This window comes from Eptatretus burgeri, chromosome 1 (assembly GCF_056783735.1).
Source record: "Eptatretus burgeri isolate ZD-2024b chromosome 1, Ebu_testis_v1, whole genome shotgun sequence".
Taxonomy (NCBI): Eukaryota; Metazoa; Chordata; class Myxini; order Myxiniformes; family Myxinidae; genus Eptatretus; species Eptatretus burgeri.
In genome coordinates, this window is record NC_140961.1 from 1,877,967 (window position 1) to 1,899,640 (window position 21,674).

The 21,674-nt window shown below is 48.3% G+C and overlaps 2 protein-coding genes and 1 pseudogene across 11 annotated transcripts in view; 2 read left to right on the forward strand and 1 right to left on the reverse strand.

Annotated features, from left to right (window-relative positions):
* The window catches only part of LOC147033774 (uncharacterized), a 39,098-nt gene extending 17,745 nt beyond the window's left edge, over positions 1-21,353 (forward strand). The window contains exons 2-3 of one of the 3 annotated variants that reach the window (XR_015055362.1): positions 14,397-14,444; positions 14,983-21,353. Coding sequence is in view for 1 of the 3 variants with exons in the window: in XM_085870679.1 (XP_085726805.1) it covers positions 14,983-15,881 (899 nt within the window). In the remaining 2 variants the exon portion in view is untranslated. Of the gene's footprint in view, positions 1-14,396 lie in introns of all 3 variants that reach the window. The other 2 variants (XR_015055360.1, XM_085870679.1) reach the window with 2 other exon arrangements.
* The window catches only part of LOC147033775 (uncharacterized), a 51,064-nt gene that overhangs the window by 5,425 nt on the left and 23,965 nt on the right, over positions 1-21,674 (reverse strand). The window lies entirely within an intron of this gene.
* Positions 17,747-17,887, forward strand: LOC147033776 (signal recognition particle RNA; annotated as a pseudogene).

The following is a 21,674-nucleotide window of genomic DNA, read 5'->3' on the forward strand; positions in this document are numbered from 1 at the left end:
AGAGACCTGGTACTAAAGGAATTAAGTCTCCGTCTCAGATCCTTGGTCAGAGTCCAAGTCTCGCACCCATAGAGCAAGACTGGAAGTACCAAGGACCTGAAGACTTGGACTTTCGTCCTCCCGCACAGGTACCGGCAGCGCCACACCCCATGATCCAGTGAATCCATGACTCCCCAGGCCCGACCCAGACGTCTATTGACCTCTGACTCGCAGCCAGCAGAGACATGAATATCACTGCCAAGGTAAGTGAATCTCTCCACGACCTCAACATCCTCACCACAAACAGACACAGACAGGACAGCAGCATCCAAGATGTCACCGAAAGCCTGGATCTTAGTTTTGACCCAAGAAACCCGTAATCCCAACGGCTCCGACTCCTCATTCAGCACCTCGAGGGCCCCCAAGAGGATGTCTAAAGTCTCCGCAAAGATGACTGCATCATCTGCAAAGTCAAGGTCCGAGATCTTGACATTCCCAAATGACGCACCGCAACTTGATCTCTCCGACATCCTCCCTAGAATCCAGTCCATACAAGTGCTGAAAAGTGTGGGGGCAAGTACACATCCCTGACGAACTCCAGTAACAACTGGAAATAAGTCAGAGATGGTACGACCACACTTCACAGCACTCTCAGTACCAGAGTAGAGTTCAGACATCAGATCGATCAGTTTTGGTGGCACCCCACGAAGACCAAGAATCCTCCAGAGGACATCCCGATTCACTGAATCGAACACTTTACAGAGATCAACATAGGCTGCAAGCAGCCCCTGCCGAAACTCTCGTCTGCGTTCGGTGAGGACACGAAGTGCAAGGATACGGTCAATCGTTGACCTCTTTGGTGTAAAGCCTGACTGCTCTGGACGCTGGTGCTCAAGAAGATGGTGGCGAACCCTATCGAGAATTATCCGAGCAAAGACCATGCCCGGCACTAAGAGCAGCGTCACCCCTCGGTAGTTGTTGCAGTCTTGGCAATCACCCTTCCCTTTCCAGAGAGGGACAACAAGGCCCCTCTTCCAGTCAGTTGGGATGATGCCTGTGTTCCAGGCAGAGCACAAAACTGCATGCAATGACACGAGTGCAGCATTTCCACCAGCCTTGAGAAGTTCGGAATGGATGCCACAGATCCCTGGAGCTTTGCCCCGTTTCAACTGGTTCCGACAAGTGTTTCCACAAGCGTAGGTGGACCACAGTTGATTCGAGGGTCAGCAACAGGGATTGTAACACCCTTGACGTCCAACTCGACAGTTGGGGGATCAGCCTGGTACAACCGCTCAAAGTAACCGGCCCAGCGGGCCTTCACTTCAGACTCCTCTGTCAAGAGCCTACCACTCTCTGCTCGAACTGTAGTGCTCCGAGGGATGGGCTTGGATGAACGTAATGTGCGAATTCCCCTGTAAGCGGGACGAGAATCACCTGTCCACAGGTGATGCTCTACCCCCTCACAGATTCCTCGCACATAGGCCTCCTTGTCCACCCTCAGTGCACGTACAGTTTTACGCCTCAGCTCCCTGAACAGCTCAGCTCTGCCATTCAGCCTGGCCCTGCGACTCTGGTCAATGGTATCCAGTGTCCCTTGAGAGACAAAATTCTTCTTTGCCCTGCGGTGAGCTCCAAGGCATCCACCGGCAACATCAAGGACGGTGGTCTTGAAGGCACTCCACAACTCTTCAGGACCCCCCAAAGTACCCAGACCCCCCAAGTGTCCACTCAGCCTGTTCGCAAACTCCTCAGCTACTCTCTCATCCCTGAGCTTGGCAACATCCAGCCTCGGCTGGGATGGTACCATTCTCCAGGATTTAAGGTGCAGCTTTAGAGTTGCTACAACAAGCCTGTGGTCAGTATTGAGGAACTGAGCACTCCGGTAGACCCTGCAGTTCTGGATCATCCTCCAACGACCGTCAATGAGGACATGGTCAATCTCCTTTGCCACACCACCAGCGTTGGAATACCAAGTCCAGCGATGAGCTTGTGGGCGCTGAAACCATGAACCAGCCACCCTAAGTCCATGACTTCTTGCAAAGTCAAGGAACTTAGTGCCATTCTGGTTCATAGTTCCTGACCCATGGGGACCAACACACACCTCATAACCGTCCCTATCAGTTCCAGTCGATGCATTGAAATCCCCCAAGACTAGAAGTGTATCTCGTCTGGGGCACTGATCAACCACAGACTCGAGTGTGGCGTAGAATGCATCCTTCACGGTGAGATCACTCGCCTGAGTCGGAGCATAAACAGAGACCAGGGAAATGACACCTAAGGAGTGACGAATCCTTAATCTCATAATACGCTCGTTGACCGGTGTTACCTCAATTATCATTGGGGTCAGCTTATTGGACACAGCTACAGCAACTCCTTGGGTATGGTAACCATCAGGGCGACCAGACCAATAGTAGGTGTAACCACCCACCATTATCTCGCCGCAATCCGGTCTCCGAACCTCAGAGAGAGCTGCAATTCCGATGTCCAAACGCTTGAGCTCAGATGATAACAGAGACAGGTGATCATCCTCTCTTAGGGATAGGACATTCCAGGCACCCACCCAAAGGGACCGCCTCAGGTTAACCCAAGGAGACCGCCGTCTGGTGGATGACACCTCAGCACCACTCCGACACACTCTCCCGCAATCTGACCCAGGGATGTTACCCCGTGGTTTCCCTCCTATCAAAGATTGGGGGTCCCGAAGCTTTGCCCCAATCCCGTCATCCGGTGAGCTGCCCTGTGAAGGGAAGCTGCACAGGAGGTACTCCCACGGAGTGGGTTTTCAGATTTTTTTGCGTTTTTGCGTTTTGCGGAATGAAGGGTTTTACGGTGGCCGGAGTGCAAATCCTGCCACCAAAATCTGCGCTTGTCAAGAAGTCTATGTGTGGGGAGGGGGGGGGGAGCTTGACCCCCCAAAATAGGTATTTGCTCTCTTCTCCGAAACTACATACATGATTTTGATGATACTTGACCACAACCTTCATTACTCGTGATGTACCAAAGTTTGTTCACGGCGTATTAAAAAAAAAATAATCAAGAGTTTCAGTGCTTCTGCGTCGGGGGGGGGGGGGGTTAATGACTGTTGTTTCTGATCCTGAGTGAGTTTCAGGACCCGTGGTCCCATTTTTGAAAATGAATATCATCTGTTTGCAAATTTGGATGGGAACTAAAGTCCTGAAACTGTGGTATGCGAGAACAGTTCTTATTGGGCAATGCTCGCGATGTGATTTTGCAAGTGAGGAGTTGGGAAAGAGAGATGTCATACTGGAGCAAAAACAAACAGCACTGGTTAGTCCACATCCCACATATGCAAATCTGTGTATTGAATGTTTACTATAGATCTATATAGAAAGATGGCAGAGCCAATAATTTTAAGATGTACGAAGTGTGGAGTTTTTTTTGTATATTGCCATTGATTTAATAATATTGGTTCACGAGTCAGTAAGCGACCACTATATTCGTTATTGGTGTGTGTCTGTCTGTCTGTCTGTCTGTCTGTCTGTCCCGAGCATAGCTCCTTGGGTTTTGATCCGATCCCAATAAAATTTGGGTGGGAGGTTTATATCATGATCAAGTTGTGTTTTCCTGAGAATGGGCGTGGTGTGCCCATTATGGGCGGAGCCACGCCGAAAAAAACGTGTTTTTAGAGGGTAGCCGGTTTCAAATTACATCTTCTCCGAGGGGGTTTGTCAAATCTGGCAGGGGTTTTCGGTATTTGGTTAGCCCAATGGCACCTGCATTGCCCCACGGAGCTCGATTTTTCATTTTCGTCCCAAGGTCAACGTCACAACGTCACAACGTCACGAACTTCGAAAATTGCGAATTTTGACATAAAAATCATACGACCGCAGGGGGGCAAATTAACATTTTTATCCACCGGCCAGCAGGGCCGATGACTAGAAAAAGTTACCGGCCCAGCAGAATTTCTACCGGCCCGATAAAATAAAGACAAAAGTCACAAATTTGATATCAAACACTTTTAATATACTCACATGAGTGAGTTTGATGAGTGAGGTTCGTTGGACGAGTTAGTTTGATCAGTGAATTTGATGAGTTAGGTTGGTTGGATGAGTCAGTTTCATGGAGGAGGTTTGCAGAAGTCAGTTGGGTGGATGAGTGAGTTGGATGGATGGATGAGTGGGGTGGGGGTGGGGGATGATGCAGGGAGGAGGTTGTGGGTGATGGTGGGGGGGACCTTTTTGTGTGGGTGATGGGGGGGCAGGGGGGTTGTGAGTAGTGCTGGGGGGGCATTTTTGTGGGTGATGGGGTGGTTGTGGCTGATGGACGATGATGGGGTTGTGGGTGATGGACGATGGGGTGGAGGGGGGGGTTGTGGGTGATAGACAATGGTGGGGTACTACTCGTCCACCCAACATCACATGTAAACTCACTCATCCACCTAACCTCACCCATCAAACTCACTCATTAACCCAACCTCACCCATTCATCTAACTCACTCATTAACCCAACCTCACCCATCAAACTCACTCATTCACCCAACCTTACCCAAACTCACTCATTCATCTAACTCGCTCATTAACCCAAAAGCCTCATCAAACTCACTCATTCACCTAGCCTCACCCATGAAACTCACTCATTCACCCAAATTCACTCATTTAACCAACCTGGGCATGAGAAAATGCGTCCAAACCGTGCCAAACCGTCACATCTTGTGCAATGACGCGTGATTTGGAAAGAGATGAAAACACAAAATGGCCGCCACAGAATTACCGGTGATTTCTATGGAATTCTGCGGACAAAAACAGTAGTTCTAGTTGAGAAAACTAGTAGAGAAGCTAGTACAAATTGTACAAAATAACAGGAATCACCGGTGATTCGCCAGCCGGGCAGGTAAGGCAGTATTATGTACCCGCCCAGCACAAAAGTTAGGCGCCATTGGTGACCGGGCGGCCGTTAATTTGCACCCCTGGACCGCCCAAACTTTGAGAGCGAGGATGACAATATTTTTTATACATAATCTTGAAGTCATTCCCCACCTAACGTCTTGAAACCATTTTGCTCTATCTCGAACACCTTGCCCGTGGCACCCCTTTCAAGTTTGTTTTTACGCTGATTTCATCAAAGTATGGATAAGTTCACAAAGGTCAAATTTTCAAAGTTGTGGGAATCGAACTGCCTATATGACGTTATATTGTTCCTGGAATGTTCCAGAGGAAGTTTTGCACCAAAGGTCATAATCCTTGACCTTTGACCTTGAAAGTTCATAAAGGTCAAATTTTCAAAGTTGTGGGAATCAAACCTGGTTTTCGACCTTCTTCGACGAACTAACTCCAATAAGCTATAGCACATATCCTGTTTTCTTTTTTTGTGACCGTTAAAGGTTATGCAAAGGTCAAATTTTGAAAGTTGTTGAACGAAACTGGGTTTTCGACATTTTGCAGCTAATAACCTGTCACTCGTACCACGTCATGTTGATCATTTTTATAACTTGGTCAAACATTATCACATTGTCTCATCCTTGACTTCTGAAACAATCTACATCGTCAAATACCGCTCGTGAACCATTGCCGTCTCCAGACTTGTATTTGTTTGTAACTATGGATTGTATTTTTTAGTAGTCCAAATGAGTGTGGAGGTTATGTGTCAGGTATACGACTTACAATACATCATGTGACACTTGTTTGGGGTAACAAAACTGACCTGTTAAGTACATGACTCATGTCATTTTTTTTGGAGGGGGGGGAGTGGTATGGGGGAATGAAAAACAAAAACTGCTGTCAGGTACATGATTTGTGCATTTTTTGTGGGGGGGGTGGGATGGGGGGCAGGGGGTTAAAAAAAAAAAGGAATTATTTTTAAGTGTTTCTGTGCATTAAACAGTTAGGGTCCTTGAATTTAAATGGCAGTGGCCATTTTGAACTAAAAATCTGGTGGCCATCTTGAATCTAAATGTCAGCAGCCATTTTGAAGAAAAAACAACAAATAAAAAGGACCTCCTCCTTTTTTAAAAAAAATTAAAAATCTGATGTTTTTTAAAATTATTATTTCTTTTGCCAAATAAAAATGAGCAACACCTATTATGCGCACTATATATATATATATATATATATATATATATATATATATATATATATATATATATATATATATATATATATATATATATATATATTGTTGTGGGCCGGGGGTCAGTGGCAAGCACGACCACTAGGTGGGGAGGTTTCGTCGTCTCCCACCAGACTCCCGGAATTATAGGGCGTCGCTCCGGATAACTCCGAAGCTAGCGGGTCAATTAACCAACCGTGGTCGCCAATATGTCAACCTCGTAGCGTAGGGTCTATTTGTCTATAACCAATTTATCTAATTAACTATGCGATTTAAACTACCGGGGAAGCCACGCCCTCGAAACTCCTGGTCAAACCGGATTTACTCTACCGGCAGCGGTAAATTTACACGACCGACCACCGCTTTGCCACCGACCTTTCCGGCTCGTTGCAGTCGAGCGGGGCCTGCCCAGGACGTCCCAGCTATGTTAAACCGATTACCGGGGATGAAACCCCATCTGAACTCAAACTCGGACCATGCTGGACCAAATAAAGAAAGGACGAAAACGAGCTGGGAACATTTCTAATAATTTATTCACAATAAATAAAAGACAAGAGAAGCGAGACTTAAAGCGAATATATAAGCAAGGAATATTTACAATGATGCAAATAAAAACACTTAAACAATTCCTACTTAAAAGATGGGCCCAACGCACTCAGACACACACAAAAGAAAAGAAACCAGGATTTTATTGTTCCCCTCACAGCCGTGAGGAGAGACGAGCTGGAGGTCAGAGTAAAAGAGTACCTGCCGTCGCAGGGAAGCGTGCTTGGAAATGCAGCACCTGGTGGCTAATGGTTGTCGGGGCACGGTCCGGCAGCTCGTTCCAGGCTCGTGGTTCGGGACGGAACCCGCGTGGTGAATCGTCGGGGCACTCGAACTCTGATCCGTCCACGTGCCGCCAAAACTGCCTTCTCCGTGCAGCCACCAGCGACAAGCGCAAAACAACCACGGCTCCTTTCGTCCACTCCACTCCTGTCCACAGAACTCTTGTCCACCAAACTTCGCGCCAACGACAACGACACATGACCTTCCGTCCACACCACTCCCGTTTTTCCACCACTCTTCTGGCACTGCCTGGGGATATATTGCTGTGGGCCGGGGGTCGGTAGCGAGGAACGGCCGCCAGGTGGAGCAGTAGAGCCGTCTCCCACCGAACATCCGGAATTGCAGGTTGTAACCTTCGGACAACTCCGAAGGTCACGGGTCACTTAAGGACCGTGCTCGCCAATTCTCTGACAGCGTGGGGTAGGGTTAATAGCCAAATTTCAATATACCTAAGTACCCACGTCATCAAATTACTGGGGAAGTCACACCCTCAATGGACTCTGTCGAACCGGATCGCTCTAGCGACCTCGGTCCGGTGTAACAGAGCGGAATTACCAAAGTCCATCGGTCCAAGTGAACAATTACGGCACATGGCCTCCCTAATTCCCAATACACACCATGCTAAACCAACGAAAGAAAGTGACAGACAACGAGCTGGTACATTTAACAATCGGGGTTTATTTATAATGGGGCAGGGGAGCACAAAAAGAGCAGAGTTAAACCGACTATCAAGAAGGAATGCAAGTAATGTACAAGGCACTTAAACAATTGCTACTTATAGACTGGGCCCACAGACACACACGCACACACCCAAAAGAAATGGTGGCCGCGGCCTTTATTTGGCCCTTCAGCTCTGGAGGGAAGGCGAGCTGAGGGCAAGAGTCTGCACTTGCACCTGTCCGCCGCGTGCAGTCTGGTCGTGCTGACTCGGCGGGACTCAAACCCACCGCCTCAACGCAGCAACAAGCACCAGGGACGAGGGATAGAGCGACGGACGCCAGCCAGCACGAAGGCGGACGAGGCGAGAGACGACAGGCGATTAACGCCGACAAAAGCTTCCAGGCGGATGAGATGACACCAGGCGAGGCAGACCCAGCCAGAATCATCGCCCCGACCGTTATTCGTTCCTCTCGTGAAGTGGGAGGGATTTCTTCCGGGGCCACTCGCCTCCTGATTGGACGGTTGCGTCGCACGATTCGCTGGCCGTCCCTCATTGGACAGGCCCACGGAAGGTGGGGCAACTCCCACCCTTCTGGGTGGAGTCCCGATCTGAGGCGATTGTAGCTCCGCCTCCCTCCTCACATAAGGTCACGTGTGTCATGGCGACGGTGTAGTGAGGCGACGGTGCCGCTATTGTTATTGTAAAGAAAACACTGACTAAAAAATAACTCACAGCGCACACATGAAATTCCCATTTGACACAAGGGAGGGATTCTAACTATAAACACATACTTATCAGAATAACTAAACTACAGGGATCGCTGACGGTGTGCGAAAGGCTTCCAAATTCATAACAATATCTCCTCCCACACGGGGCGGGGCCTTGGCGCGAATCATCTCGCTGTCCGTCCCTCATTGGCCTACGGCCGCACTCTTCCGAAGCGGAGCCATGGCTCCTGCTCGGTAGCCCCGAATATTACTCGTGGCCACGTGGCCTCGCTCGCGCAGAGAGTAACAGGATCTGCCCTGAGAAAATCGTCGTCCCAGAGGAGTTCGTCTGTGGGGATGGAGCGTGATGGGCTGGTTGGGTCGTGCAGATGGGATGGTAGATGTATGGGATGTAGATGGCTGATGTAATAACCTAACTAAAGACGTCAAAATGCACGTTTTCGAGTCTCCCACTAGACAAAAAGGAAAGGGACATATCTCACACATACTTACCGGCATAACTAACTTTGGGACCTGAATGTTGAGTGCGCATGGTTTCCAGATTCGTATATATATATATATATATATATATATATATATATATATATATATATATATATATATATATATATATATATATATATATATATTGTTACGGCTGTGGAAATTCGCAAACCACCATTCAGAGTCCTCAGGTGAGATATCTTCATAGGTACATGTGTAGTTAGCCCAAACCCGTAGTATAGAGGGAATTTATGTGATTCATCCGGGCTGCGATCCTTTGAGTTAGGCGTTTTTCTGTTCCGTCTTTATTTTGAACCAACCACGTCTCAACCACCATCACACAACAACCAGGCCACCGCCACCATCTACGCTCCCACATCATCGCACCACCGCCATTCCCAAACGGCACCATAACCATCAAACCACCACCGAAAACCCTCCACCACCTTCACCACCCTCCTACAACCAACAACCGCACCACCTGTGAACACTGAACGTCGGGCTGTCTCGGGCCCGTTCGGCGTTTGGTGCCGAGTGCACCGAGCCGCGAGCGCAAATAGCGGCCTTTTCGAGGGAAAATTCAGATCAAAAACTCTACACGCCCACTTTTCCTCCGTCCAATTAGCGAGCGCGGGGCGGCTTGGCCCCGCCTCCAGGCGCGTGTGTGTGAAGTTGATATATGCAAATTCTAGGATTGGGAGATTCACGCCCCCGTTTCCTCCGACCAATGGGCGAGCGTGGCTCCGCCCCCGAGGTCATTCTGATCCGAATATTTGCATATTAGCTGCTCCTGCCAGCCTATAAGAAGGCGAGCGCAAGGCGAATGAAGGGAGTTGGGTTCTGGAGTCGCCGAGAGAGTTTTGGAAAAGAGAATCGGGTCGGTCGGGTGAGGAGAGTGCGGACCGGAGAAGAGTCGCGGTGGAACTGCAAGCAAGGGAGCTCGGGTCCGAGGCGAGGTCGGCGACGAGGTTACGGTGTGGGGAAATCGCTCGTCTCATCGCGGGACCCAAGCCAGCCAGCCATCTCCCTCCCCCAGGGCATCAACAATTCCCCCTTTCCCCCGCGCTGAGATAGTGCAAAAGGGGGCCCCGTTCCCATCCCACCCCAAACGTCGTGCCAACGAAACCCACTAAGGAGCACGGAGTCGGGGCACAGCCGCGCGGCCACATTTGCGGCTCGCCCGCCAACGCGTCACGAGGACGCGGGTAGGACCCCACCGGTCTCGCGGACCTTGGCCGCTCCTCCAGGTCACGTGCACATTTGGCCTACAGGCCTGTCTGCCCCCTTGTCTATGAGGGTGGCTTCTTTCCTTTGCTTTGGTGTAAATGTGTGTTGGCGCCATCTGTAAAGTAAAGCTGTATAAGTGTTGCCATGTGTGCACGTAGTCAGTATTAACTCTGCGTCGTTGTTGCTTTTGTTCTAGTTACTATATGTGCATGTTGACTGTATGGCTGTATATACGTGCTTTCCGTGTGCCGGGAAATAAATGTGCATTGTGTGAACTGTTTTCCCGTTTCGCTTCGTCTTTTCTCCATTGACTCTCCATCCTGCTTCACGTAAAGGATTCGTAGCGGGTGCAACATCCCGTTAATTAATCTGAACCGTCGAGGTCGAAGATAACACCGCTCGGTTATCCCGATAGTACGGAACGGGCCGCCCAAGTGGCTCGTGTCCGGAGTCGACCTGCGGCGAGGTACGATCGCCCGGTTTACCTTCCGCGTGGGTAATTAGGTAGGTCGAGTTTGGCGAACAAACGTATCCGACGCGGGTGGCCGATTGGCACGATTGTGGTGAGGTCGAAAGGCCCACCCGTGACTGGCTCCGGCGATAGTTCCCGGACGGTCCCGACTGAATTGTCCGTCCGGTGGGCGACGTGCCGCGATCCGAGTTACGTGGCCGTCCGCATGCCGGCGAGCGCAAATTCGCAACACTGGTGTCAGGTTGTGGGACACGAACCCATCCCCCTCCTCGTAACACTGGTATCAGGTCGTGGGACACGAACCCATCCCCCTCCTCGCAACACTGGTGTCAGAGAGCGGGAAACAAACTCTCGGTCTCCAATCTAAATTCACGGGGAATCGGTTCAGGGGTGAGAGGAGCGACCCCCGATTCCCTCCAAATTACGAGCAGGCCAAATTAACCCCCTTACGAGAAATAAGATGGAGTCTCAAGGCGAGCGGGAGCCGGGGGTATTAGAAATGGATGTAGAATCCATGGTCCAGGATGAAATCCCCATGCAGGAAATGCTTGTTGCACAGGATGAACTCCCCCAACTGAACCCAGAGCCCGAAATGGGCGCGGCGGCGGCCGCGATGTACGACACGTCCCCTCCCCCTCTCCACCAAAACCCCCCCGATCCTGGCCGAATCGGCTCAGCCGGGTGCACCTGACATGGCCCAGCTATTCGCCATGCTGGCAGGAATCAGTGGGGACATGCAAGGAATGAAAAACGAAATAAAAGGCATTAACGAAAAAATGGATACGAATGCGCAACAAGTGAAGGAAGAAATGAAAGAAATGCGGGGTGAGATGCAGCAAATGGGCCGAAGCCTGCAGGCGGGCATGAAGGCAATAGCGTGCAGTGAAGCGCGGACGGCGGAGTGCATAATGGCGACGCCACGTGTGGGAGCGAACGAGCTGGGAGGGAGTGCAACGGTTGTCAGGCCCGCAATGGAGGCGGGTGAGGACAAAATAATTCGGGAGACGTGTTGGGCGAGACGCGTGGAGGTGACGGAAATTGTGACAGTGACGCAAGGGGAAAAACTAATCGGGGTGACGGAGACCGAAACGTGTGAGACGAGACATGAGGTGACGACGGAAAGAATAAAATGTATAGAGACACGGGAGATAGAGGGTGAATTAGACAGGATTGAAGACGAGCACACACACACAGAGTTAGTGGAAGATAATGGGGGTGAGCTCGCGGAGCGTATAGGGACCCGGTGCGGGCAGCGGGATAGCCTCCTCCAGGAACGAGGGGAGGGAGTATGCCCCCTTGAGGCGACTCACGACCAGGTGAGTTCGGTCGTGTCGAGCGAGTTCGAGGGAACGGGTGCTGTGGACAGGTGCACGTGCAACTTGGGGGTATAGAGACCCCGGAACCCCTTGTGGGGACACGAATCCCCAGTGTGGTTGTCCCGGTGTGTGTGGTTACGAGTGTTGTCCCGGTGTGTGTGAGTGCGACCGTGTGTATGGGTGAAGCCCCGCATGTGCCAGAAGCCCCGTGTGTGAGTGATGTGGTCGCAAGTGTGCCGGAGAGCGTGCTTCCCAGCACGCCGTGTGTGGATGAGGCACCATGTGTGAGTGTCACCGCGTGTCTGAGTGAAAGGGTCCGTGTGAGAGAGACAGTGTGTGTAAGAGAGCGGTATGTCAGGGAGATGACGGTCGGCATGCGGGAGCACGCAGCCGCGTCTCCCGGCGTGAGTGTGATGGAATGGAGAGTGAGTGTCGTGACACGCAGGTGTGCGTGGGTGGAATGGCGACGACAACGGCGACAGAGGGACACAGGCCAGGTAGCGGCCGTAGTTTCAACGGGAACCGCGCCGGCTTCACCCAGCGGCGAGCGCGAGGTCCGTGCTGTGCAACGCACGAGGCCGCCACGTGCGTGCTTGCGGGAGTGAAACCCGGTTCAGAAACGCCCGCGGTGAATGTTGCCGATCCCGTGACGGACAAAGTTTAGGCAAGATTTCGATTCGGACCGGACGGGTTCTCCACGCGGGCGTGTGTGTTAAGCTCCAACGGGCAGAGCACGTGTTCACGTGGGGAACCCCTCGAGACGCGAGGCTTGTTTTTTTTTAATGCGCCGGGTGACGTCATGGCTGCGTGTATGGTTGGAATCCGGCAGGAGGGTGAATCCCTGCCGGATGGTACCGTCTGGAGGGACGAGGTACACGTACAGCTGCCATGACGTCACGCCAAAGGTGCGCGGCTGTGAATTGCCGCGCTGGTGCGCAGGTTGCGAGTTTCCGCGCTGGTGCTGCGCATTTTTTTAAAAAAAAAGAAAAAAAAAAGCAAGCCTCTCTTTCGGGTGAACAGGATTCCCCGGGCATGGGGTGGAAGACCCCCCTGACCCGGGCACAGGATGACACTAGTTGGGGGGATGGGTTAGTGTTAGACCGGCTCCATGGGGCAGGGGTAAGTCCTCATGGAGTCCGTGGAATGGATTAGGTAGAGGGTTTTAGGTCAGATTTAGGTTGGGAAATGATTTTTAGAATATCCGGGGACAGTGACAGACTTTGAGTGTGTAGCGGGGACGTAGCTTAGCTACGTAGTGTTAAAAGGAACGTGCTATAGTGTAAGGGATGACGTGGGAGCACGAGTTAGTTAGGGGATGTAGTGAGCAGGATGGCAGAGTTCAGCGGTGTGTGTGTGTTGAAGAGTTGGTGAGTTGAGTGGGAACATGTGCTTGGTGAGTGAGTGAGGCCAGCGGGTCTGTGTGAATGGAGCGAATGTGGAATGCATGGTGCGATGAGTGATTGGGGGGAGGAGTAACTCCCGCCCAAGGGACCCCAGGGTCAGTGTAGAGTGAGTTAGCTGGGTTAGTGAAATTGACAAAATGGAGGTCGTTTTGTTGTTGGTGGGAATGTAGGCTCGAAACCCGTTTGGAGGGATGCAGGAGCCATGTTAACGGGATGGGAGCGTGGCAGCGAAAGGTGAGTATCGCTGAGTGGGTACCCCAGGCACCGGGCTAGTCGGCCGTGGTAGGCCAAGGGCCACCCCAAGGAGTGACGTCACACCCAAGGAGTGACGGATCCTTTGTCTCATAATATGCTCGTTGACGGGTGTTACCTCAATTATCATTGGAGTCAGCTTATTGAACACAGTTGCAGCAACTCCTTGGGCATAGCAGCCATCAGAGCGACCAGCCCAATAGGGCAATTCCATGAATATGCCAACCATGAGTGAAAAAATTTATTTCATTGTAATTGATCATACATTGTAAATTTTATATACTGGCTTTCTTCTGTTCACAAAACAGTAAATTTTTCCTTTGAAATGTCTGAGATAATGCTGACGCATATCTGAAATATTGAGTGTATGAATGCCAAAATATCCCGTATAAATGGCGTTCTCAGATACGGAGGTGCTGGAGCGCCAAAATATCGTTTTGTAGTACATTTCTCAGTTGTAGCAATTGGCAAACGTCCATTCCACCCATAGTTTAAAAAAATGTGTGGATTTATTTGGTAGCTTAATAAATCCGTGTGTTGAGATTTATCTATTCTACTCCATGTACGTCCGTAACGATCTAGTACTTAAAATATCTCCACTGAACTCAATATTGAATAAAAAAACGTGTCCTTTCCTTTGCAAAGTACAAAGTCGTCAGTAAGGTTATTAGCATATTTTTGTGGTTTTTGACTTTCGTTGTGTTGCCGATTATAGCGTTATGGACGTACATATCCCATGTACGTCCGTAACGCAATTTTATTGGCGGCGAATATATTCATATATGTACATATCTGTTGGCATCAAAGCATACCAAGTGACTTTTAGAAGCAAAGTACATCCTATACAACTCATAACTGACCAACATCAACTGTGACCCTCACGTCATGACGTTACCAAACCATGTTCATCCCTATGGAGAAGACGTGTTTTACTGTTAATTTCTCTATTTGTCGTCTGTTTCTGGCATTTTCTGCCCTCAGTTACCTCCGTTGATTGCATATAAAGAAAAATCAAAGGACAACGCAAATGTGAGTATTCTATCATGTACCAGGAACCCCGATTTTATGTCATCATTCACTGTTTTGTGTTCTAGGGCATTTTCGGGAAAAAAGACATGCTTTTTTCAAAGTACAGATGGTCCCACTACTAAGTAATGAGTATCACCGTAGCACAAAACAAAAGATTATATCAATGATATAACAATAACCATATGTTTTTATAATGATATAAGCCTAACAATAAAATATTACACGGGATGCACAAATCATTGCTTTGTACAGTCGTGGATAATAAAACCGAGAACATTATTATTTTCGATGCAGTTTTACTGAAAAGTCCTGTGAGAATGAATATTCTTCATGTTGTAATTTTTCTCCAACCAAACCTACAACCCTGGGTAATTTTAGATATCAACCTGAATGTACATCGATATACATCAATAGTTTATAGTGGTGTTGGAATATTGTTTGAGTTGATGAATTTACAAAAATGGATTGATTATACTCGTTCACTGGCTTGAATATCACCAATACTTTTGGCTAATGACGTTTGATTTTGTTGTTTCAGCTATGGCGATAACAAACCGAGAGCGGCAAGCCGAGTTTCGAACACGAAATAAATCGGACCATGATAGTTATGCTGAATACAAAAGAAAGGATGCTCGAAGAAAGGCTTTGACGCGATCCGCTGACAACATGACAGAGAGCGAATATACCTATGACCGGCAACGGGAGAATGAGCGAATTAGGAAGTACCGTCAGAATAAACGTGACAGCGCTCCCATTACGCAGCCTGCACTTTGTGTAAAAATGCCATTCAAATCCAGACAGAGTGCAGGAAAGGCCCTGAAGAAAGCGTTCTCATCTCTTCCAAAGTCTCCACGAAAACGTGCGCATGTTGCCACCGAAATTTCACGAGAATCAGGGCTTGTACTTTCTGCGTCCAAGCCAGCTGGCTCAAAAAATGCAATTGATGACAAATTGAAAAAGGCAGTCATCAATTTCTACTGCACAGATGAAACATCATGGCAAGCGCCCGGTCGCAAAGATCAAGTGATCATTCGTTGGAAAAATGAAAAGGGTACGAAATTGAAAAGCTCACTCCAGACACGTTACATGTTATCCTCTCTGTCTGAAGCTCATCAGAAGTTTTTGAAACAATTCCAAGAAAATACAAAGATCGGATTGAGCAAATTTTGTGATCTACGACCAAAACATGTCAAACTTTTTGACAAAATCTCACACAATGTTTGTGTATGTAAAGACCATGAAAACATCCGACTGCTCCTTCATGCGTTACATAACTATAATTTTTCGCAAAGTACCACAGAATTGGCAAATTCATTGGTATGTGACCCATATTCCAAAAGCTGCATGCATTCTGAATGCGGGAAATGCAAGGATCACCTTAATAAATACAAATCAGATAGATTTCCTGACGTCACTCACAAATATCAACAGTGGTAGAGGAATGATTCTTATGTGAAAGTTGACTTGGAAGGAACACCATTTGAAATATTTTCAGAATTAAAGAAACAGTCTGGGAATTTCCTTGCTCATGAATATACGAAGCGCCAACAGGCTACATGCGCAAATGAGTTGAGAGAAAAGGTTGATGGTGTACATATTGTACTTCAGGTGGACTTTTCAGAGAATGCTTCTCTGGGATATCAGAATGAAATTCAATTGGTCCATTGGAATTATCGTCAAGCTACACTTTTCACCTGCAATGCTTGGATATCACCCGAGGTGAATGAGAGTATTGTCATTATATCGGATGATCTCACACACACAAAGTTAAGCGTTTACGCTTATATGACAATAATTCTTGATATAATTGTTACGAAATATCCTTCCGTAAAATCGATCGATATATTTTCCGATGGTGCCGCTTCTCAATTCAAACAGAAATACCTGTTTTCAAATCTTCATACATGGGAGACTAAATTTGAGATATCGTTACGATGGAATTTTTTCGCCACATCACATGGAAAAGGTGTAGTTGACAGTGTCGGCGGAGCAGTTAAAAGATCTGTCTGGCGACAAGTCCGAAGTGGAAGTGCCAACGTTTCCACACCCAAACAGTTTTGCGAAGTAGCTGTAGAACGAAATCCATCTGTAAATATGTTACATGTCAACGACAATGATCCAGAAAGATGAGTAACAACTGATCGAGCGATGAGACAATGTTTTGTCAGTCCCCAACACACATAAGGTACATTTAGTTATGCCTGATGGACCTCACCATATACTGGTAGCTTTTGTTTCCAAGGCACCAAAGTACAGTCAAGTGAAAATATTTGAAAATGAAATGGAAATAAGTGAGTCCGAAAATGATATATCCCTAATAGATGATGCAGACGAAATTGAAGTTAGACCGCAGCAAGAGAACTATTTTGCTGTGTATTTCACAGATCCGGTCATTTTTCATCGGTCGAGTGACAAACTTAGAATGTGTATGTTCATCCATTGCTGTCAATCACATCAACATTAAGTTCCTGAACGAGAATCTAATAAGTGGCAAATTTGAATGGCCCAAAAGTTATCCGATTGAATGTGTCCCAAAAGAGTGTATATTCCCTGGTCCGGTAGAACTCATCGGACCAAGTCCATTCATTGTTCCTGATCTTTCATCAGTTAAAAAAAATTCCAGTCGCTAAGAAAACAATTTGCATATCTCAATTTAAAGCTCAATGTTGAAACAATCAAGGTAGCGATTTCTGTATTTTGATGATGATTCAAAGAAAGTGGTGTTGAGAAACACGAGTCGATCACTAAATATTCAGTCATTTCTGATTAATTGTGATTCATGTCTATAGTTCTTGTATTTAATGGGTTGCAAATTGATAGTTTATTATTGAACTGTTCAGAAACTGTTTATTACTGTATATTGAACTGTCCACAAATTAGTAATGTACTTGCACGACAAATTTCTAGACAGTTCAACTTGTATACCTTAACATTTTGATATTGCAATTACTGCTATTTTGATTGCAATTACTGATGAGTTGTTCATGTATATATTGATCATCGTAGGTATTTCTGATTGAATTCCATTCATGTTTATTTTTGTTTCATGAAGCAGTTAATAAATTGATGGCTTTTGATGTGTATGTTGTTCACTGGACATACGCGTTTACAGTGGTACGTCCGTAATGAATGTCCTGTACGTCCATAACGAAAATCAAAGGCCTCTACTTGACAAACTCGTTGCATAATGGATACTGTATATGCATTCATTGTATGACTACTATTCTGCACACATGATAATATTTTGATCCCCTGACGTCGTTCACTTCACAGAAATTAACTCGCATATGTTGAAAGAGATAACCGGGCGTAGTGGCGTGCGCCTGTAATCCGGCTACTCGGAGGCTTGGGTTGGAGGATCGCTTGATGACGGGAGCTCTGCACTGGGCTGTGCTATGAGAGGGTGTAGGGCAGCCCGGAATCATGGTGAAACCCAATTCTTATCCCTGTGTCGTAAGAGGCGACCAGGGTTGCGTCAGGAAGGGCATCTGGCGTAAAACCTATGCCAAATCAGTATGCGGATCATAACGGATGATCTGCTGTGGCGACCCCTAATGGTAGCAGCCGAAAGACGAACATGTTGAAAGAGATAAAGTCTGATTTTGTCCGCGTACGTCCGTTACGGTCATATTTCCCTCGCTATTATAGAAAGGGAGAGAGCTTTTCATACTGTTCTTTGGGCGTTGTTCGTAAACTAAGTCAACTGCTTGCCATAGGTATTATATAAAATAATTATCTATTAATTTTACATTTCCACACCTAACGGAATGTCTCCAACGTGTACGTCCGTAACGATGGAATTGCCCAATAATAGGTGTACCCACCCGCCATGATCTCACCACAATCCGGTCTCCAAACCTCAGAGAGTGCTGCAATACCGATGTCCAAACGCTTGAGCTCAGATGATAACAGAGACAGGTGATCATCCTCTCTTGGGGATGGGACATTCCAGGCACCCACCCGGCGGGACCACCTCAGGTTAACCCAAGGAGACCGCCGTCTGGTGGACGACACCTCGGCACCACTCCGACACACTCTCCCGCAATCTGACCCGGGAATATTACCCCGTGGTTTCCCTCCTAACATCAAAGTTTGGGGGTCCCGAAGGCTTTGCCACAATCCCGTCATCTGGTGAGCTGCCCTGCGAAGGGAAGCTGCACAGGAGGTACTTCCACAGAGTGGGTGTTCAGATTTTTTTTCTGCTTCTGGAATGTTTTGCGGAATGAAGGGTTATTACGGTGGCTGGAGTGCACATGGCTGCTATGCTTGACCCAACCCAACCCAACCCAACCCAACCCAACCCAACCCAACCCTGCCACCAACCCCCGAATAAGAAGTAACCCAACTGCAGGAGGACGTCCGCAGGCACAGTCGGGCACTGAATACGGATGGCCATTGGCTCACAAGGAGCTCCTCCGCTCTTTGACAGGTTTTGTTCCTCATCATGCTGGGTGTCCATATCCGACACCCTCCTCACCAAGAAACTTGGTGGGGGAGACGGTTTAGCCGCCAACAACCCGACCATGGAACAGGTTTTTCCAGGTTTACATGGTACCTGCAGCAAGTCACAGATCTCGTCTGACCTGACCTGACGGGTATGAAGAATAACGCCTTCCCTATTGGGGTTATTATATAATTAAATGAATTGGGTTGGGAAGTTAGCATCCCTGTCAACCCGTTGGGAGAATAGAGACATCAGCACATGACGACGTATGCCGTGACGGCTGTCATCACAGGGCATGCATGTTTTACTGCCCTGACGTTCAACGTGTTACGTACACCAGCATTCTGGAATGCGCACCAAATTCTCCCATTCCCCTTTATTGTTTAAAGCCCCACAAAGTCTTTGTTTGTCTGTTTGTCTGAATGGACGTCTACCCTGTAATGTAATTTATTGCTGTCTTCCCCTGGTACTGTATTTCGTTTCCCAAATCCCCGTTTATTCCCCTCCACCCAAAATGATTGGCAAACGAACCAAGACACAACCCAGCCTCCCTGAAACGATTGCCCCGTTCCCTGCCTTTGTGCTATGAACATTGTTGGACATTTGGGGTTTGTCCCAAGAGCATGGGGGGTAGAAGGGATTCCCCCTCCCCCCCCATGCTAATTGCGGAGCTCTGTTCATGACGACAACCGGAAAGACCAAATGACTGAATATCCAGCCGAGCGACAGAATTGGCGGGACTGCGGGGCAACCCTCCATTGGCTGGCTCGTGGGGTCTGACGTGGCCCAATGGGTGGTCCCAGGCCACCTCAGGGGTCTGATGTGTGGCTCTTTGGCCGTGCCTGTCCCCATGACAATAAAGCTGCGCTCGGTGCAATGATATATATTCATATATCTATATCTATATCTATATCTATATCTATATCTATATCTATATCTCTATCTCTATCTCTATCTCTATCTCTATCTCTATCTCTATCTCTATCTCTATCTCTATCTCTATCTCTATCTCTATCTCTATCTCTATCTCTATCTCTATCTCTATCTCTATCTCTATCTCTATCTCTATCTCTATCTCTATCTCTATCTCTATCTCTCTCTCTCTCTCTCTCTCGTCGCCCCGAGCTACCTTGGTCCTAGTTGCTGCGCTGTCTTTCTTCTTTTGCCCTAAGCTATCAGGGTCCTGATCGTGGCAAGTGCTCATTCTCTCTCTGCCTGGGTCATCACACTCATTTCTTCCCTGAGTCCTGGAGGCATTGGTTTGTGCTCCCAATGGAGCTGGTAGACCCTCGGAGGTGGAGAGCAGTTTCAGGGATATTTCGGAGAGTGGTACCAAGTTGGGGAGGGTGACGGTGACGTATGTACCAGTCCCAATTTGTCTCCCCATGTGTGTGGGCTGATGGGTACCTTGTTTTGTTAGCCGGTAGGTAATGCATAGGCTAAGTCTACAACTTGCACATTTGTTTTCCCTTTTCATAAATACACACCTTGATTACAATCTTTTTATTGCATTTTCCCTTTTCCTGCCCGTTTCCCTTTTATGCCATTAAAGCCCTTAAGTTCCCCTCCCTCCTTCCCATACCCCTCAACGCTCATTGTAAATAAATTATTCTTGTTATATTTTCAATCTGCCTGTGATTGTCCTTTCTTCCATATGTCGCTTAGCCGGGAGGTTATAATTCCCCACTAATTGGCTCTCGTATCAATCCGGCATTGTGCTCGCAGAAAGCTCGGCCGCATTAATCATGACCAATAAAGATAATAGCATAATTGCCGAGGACACGGTTCCCCGATAAGGAGATCAGGTGTTCTTAAGCAAATGGTGTCAGACGGAGGACCCCGAGTCACGTCGTCAAGCCATTGGCTTTTGCGGTCATTTAGCGACTCGCCGCGACACAAAGTTTTTTTCATATGTGACGGCCTGCGATTCCCAGCGAGAACCAGGTATATCTCCCACCCTTGTGACCGCAGGTCCGCAGCAATACACATATACATAGTGTTGTGGTTGACCAAATTCGCAAACCACCATTCAGGTCCCTTAGGTGAGATATCTCGGTAAGTATATGTGGGTAAGTACAGTTCGCAGTGGGCAGTTCGCAGTTGGGAGTTCGCGGAGCCAGTGAAGAGTTGGGACGAGTCAAGAGAGGAGACGGAGAGGGCGATCGGACGAAGCTGTGGAGAGGCGAAGGCGGTTGAGGGGGTGCTCGCGACGGATTCGGGGAACTGCGGAGGGAGAGGCCGGCGGCGCGACCGAGGTCGTGGTGGAGACGCTCGTCGCGGGACCCGAGATTTTGTGAAATCCTCCTTTCCCCGAGCATCAGCAACCCCCTCCTGTTTCCCCCCGTGCTGAGATAGTGCGACAAAAGGGGGCCCCCTTCCCACCCCCTACCAGACACTGTCCGCGAGGCCCGCGGAGTTGAGGCACCACCGCCGCTCCGCGTCTCATCATCAGACGGGTAGGCCCGACACGGTCTCGGACCCAGGCCCGCCTACCCCCTCATCCTGGAGGGTGGTTCTCTTTTCTTTTGCTTTGGGAATGTGTGTTGTCGGCGCCGTCTGTGAAGTAAAATTGTATAAGTGTTGCCGAGTGCCCGGTAGTCGGATAGATCTGCATTGTTGCATTTGCTTTTTGTCTTCTTCTTTTACATGTGCTTTTGGTGGAATTGTATATGTGTGCTTTCCGTTCATCGTGAAATAAATGTGCTTATTGTTGAACTGTTTTCCCGCTTCACTTAGTCATTTCTTTCATTGAATCCCCATCTTGCTTCACGTAAAGGGTTGGTCGT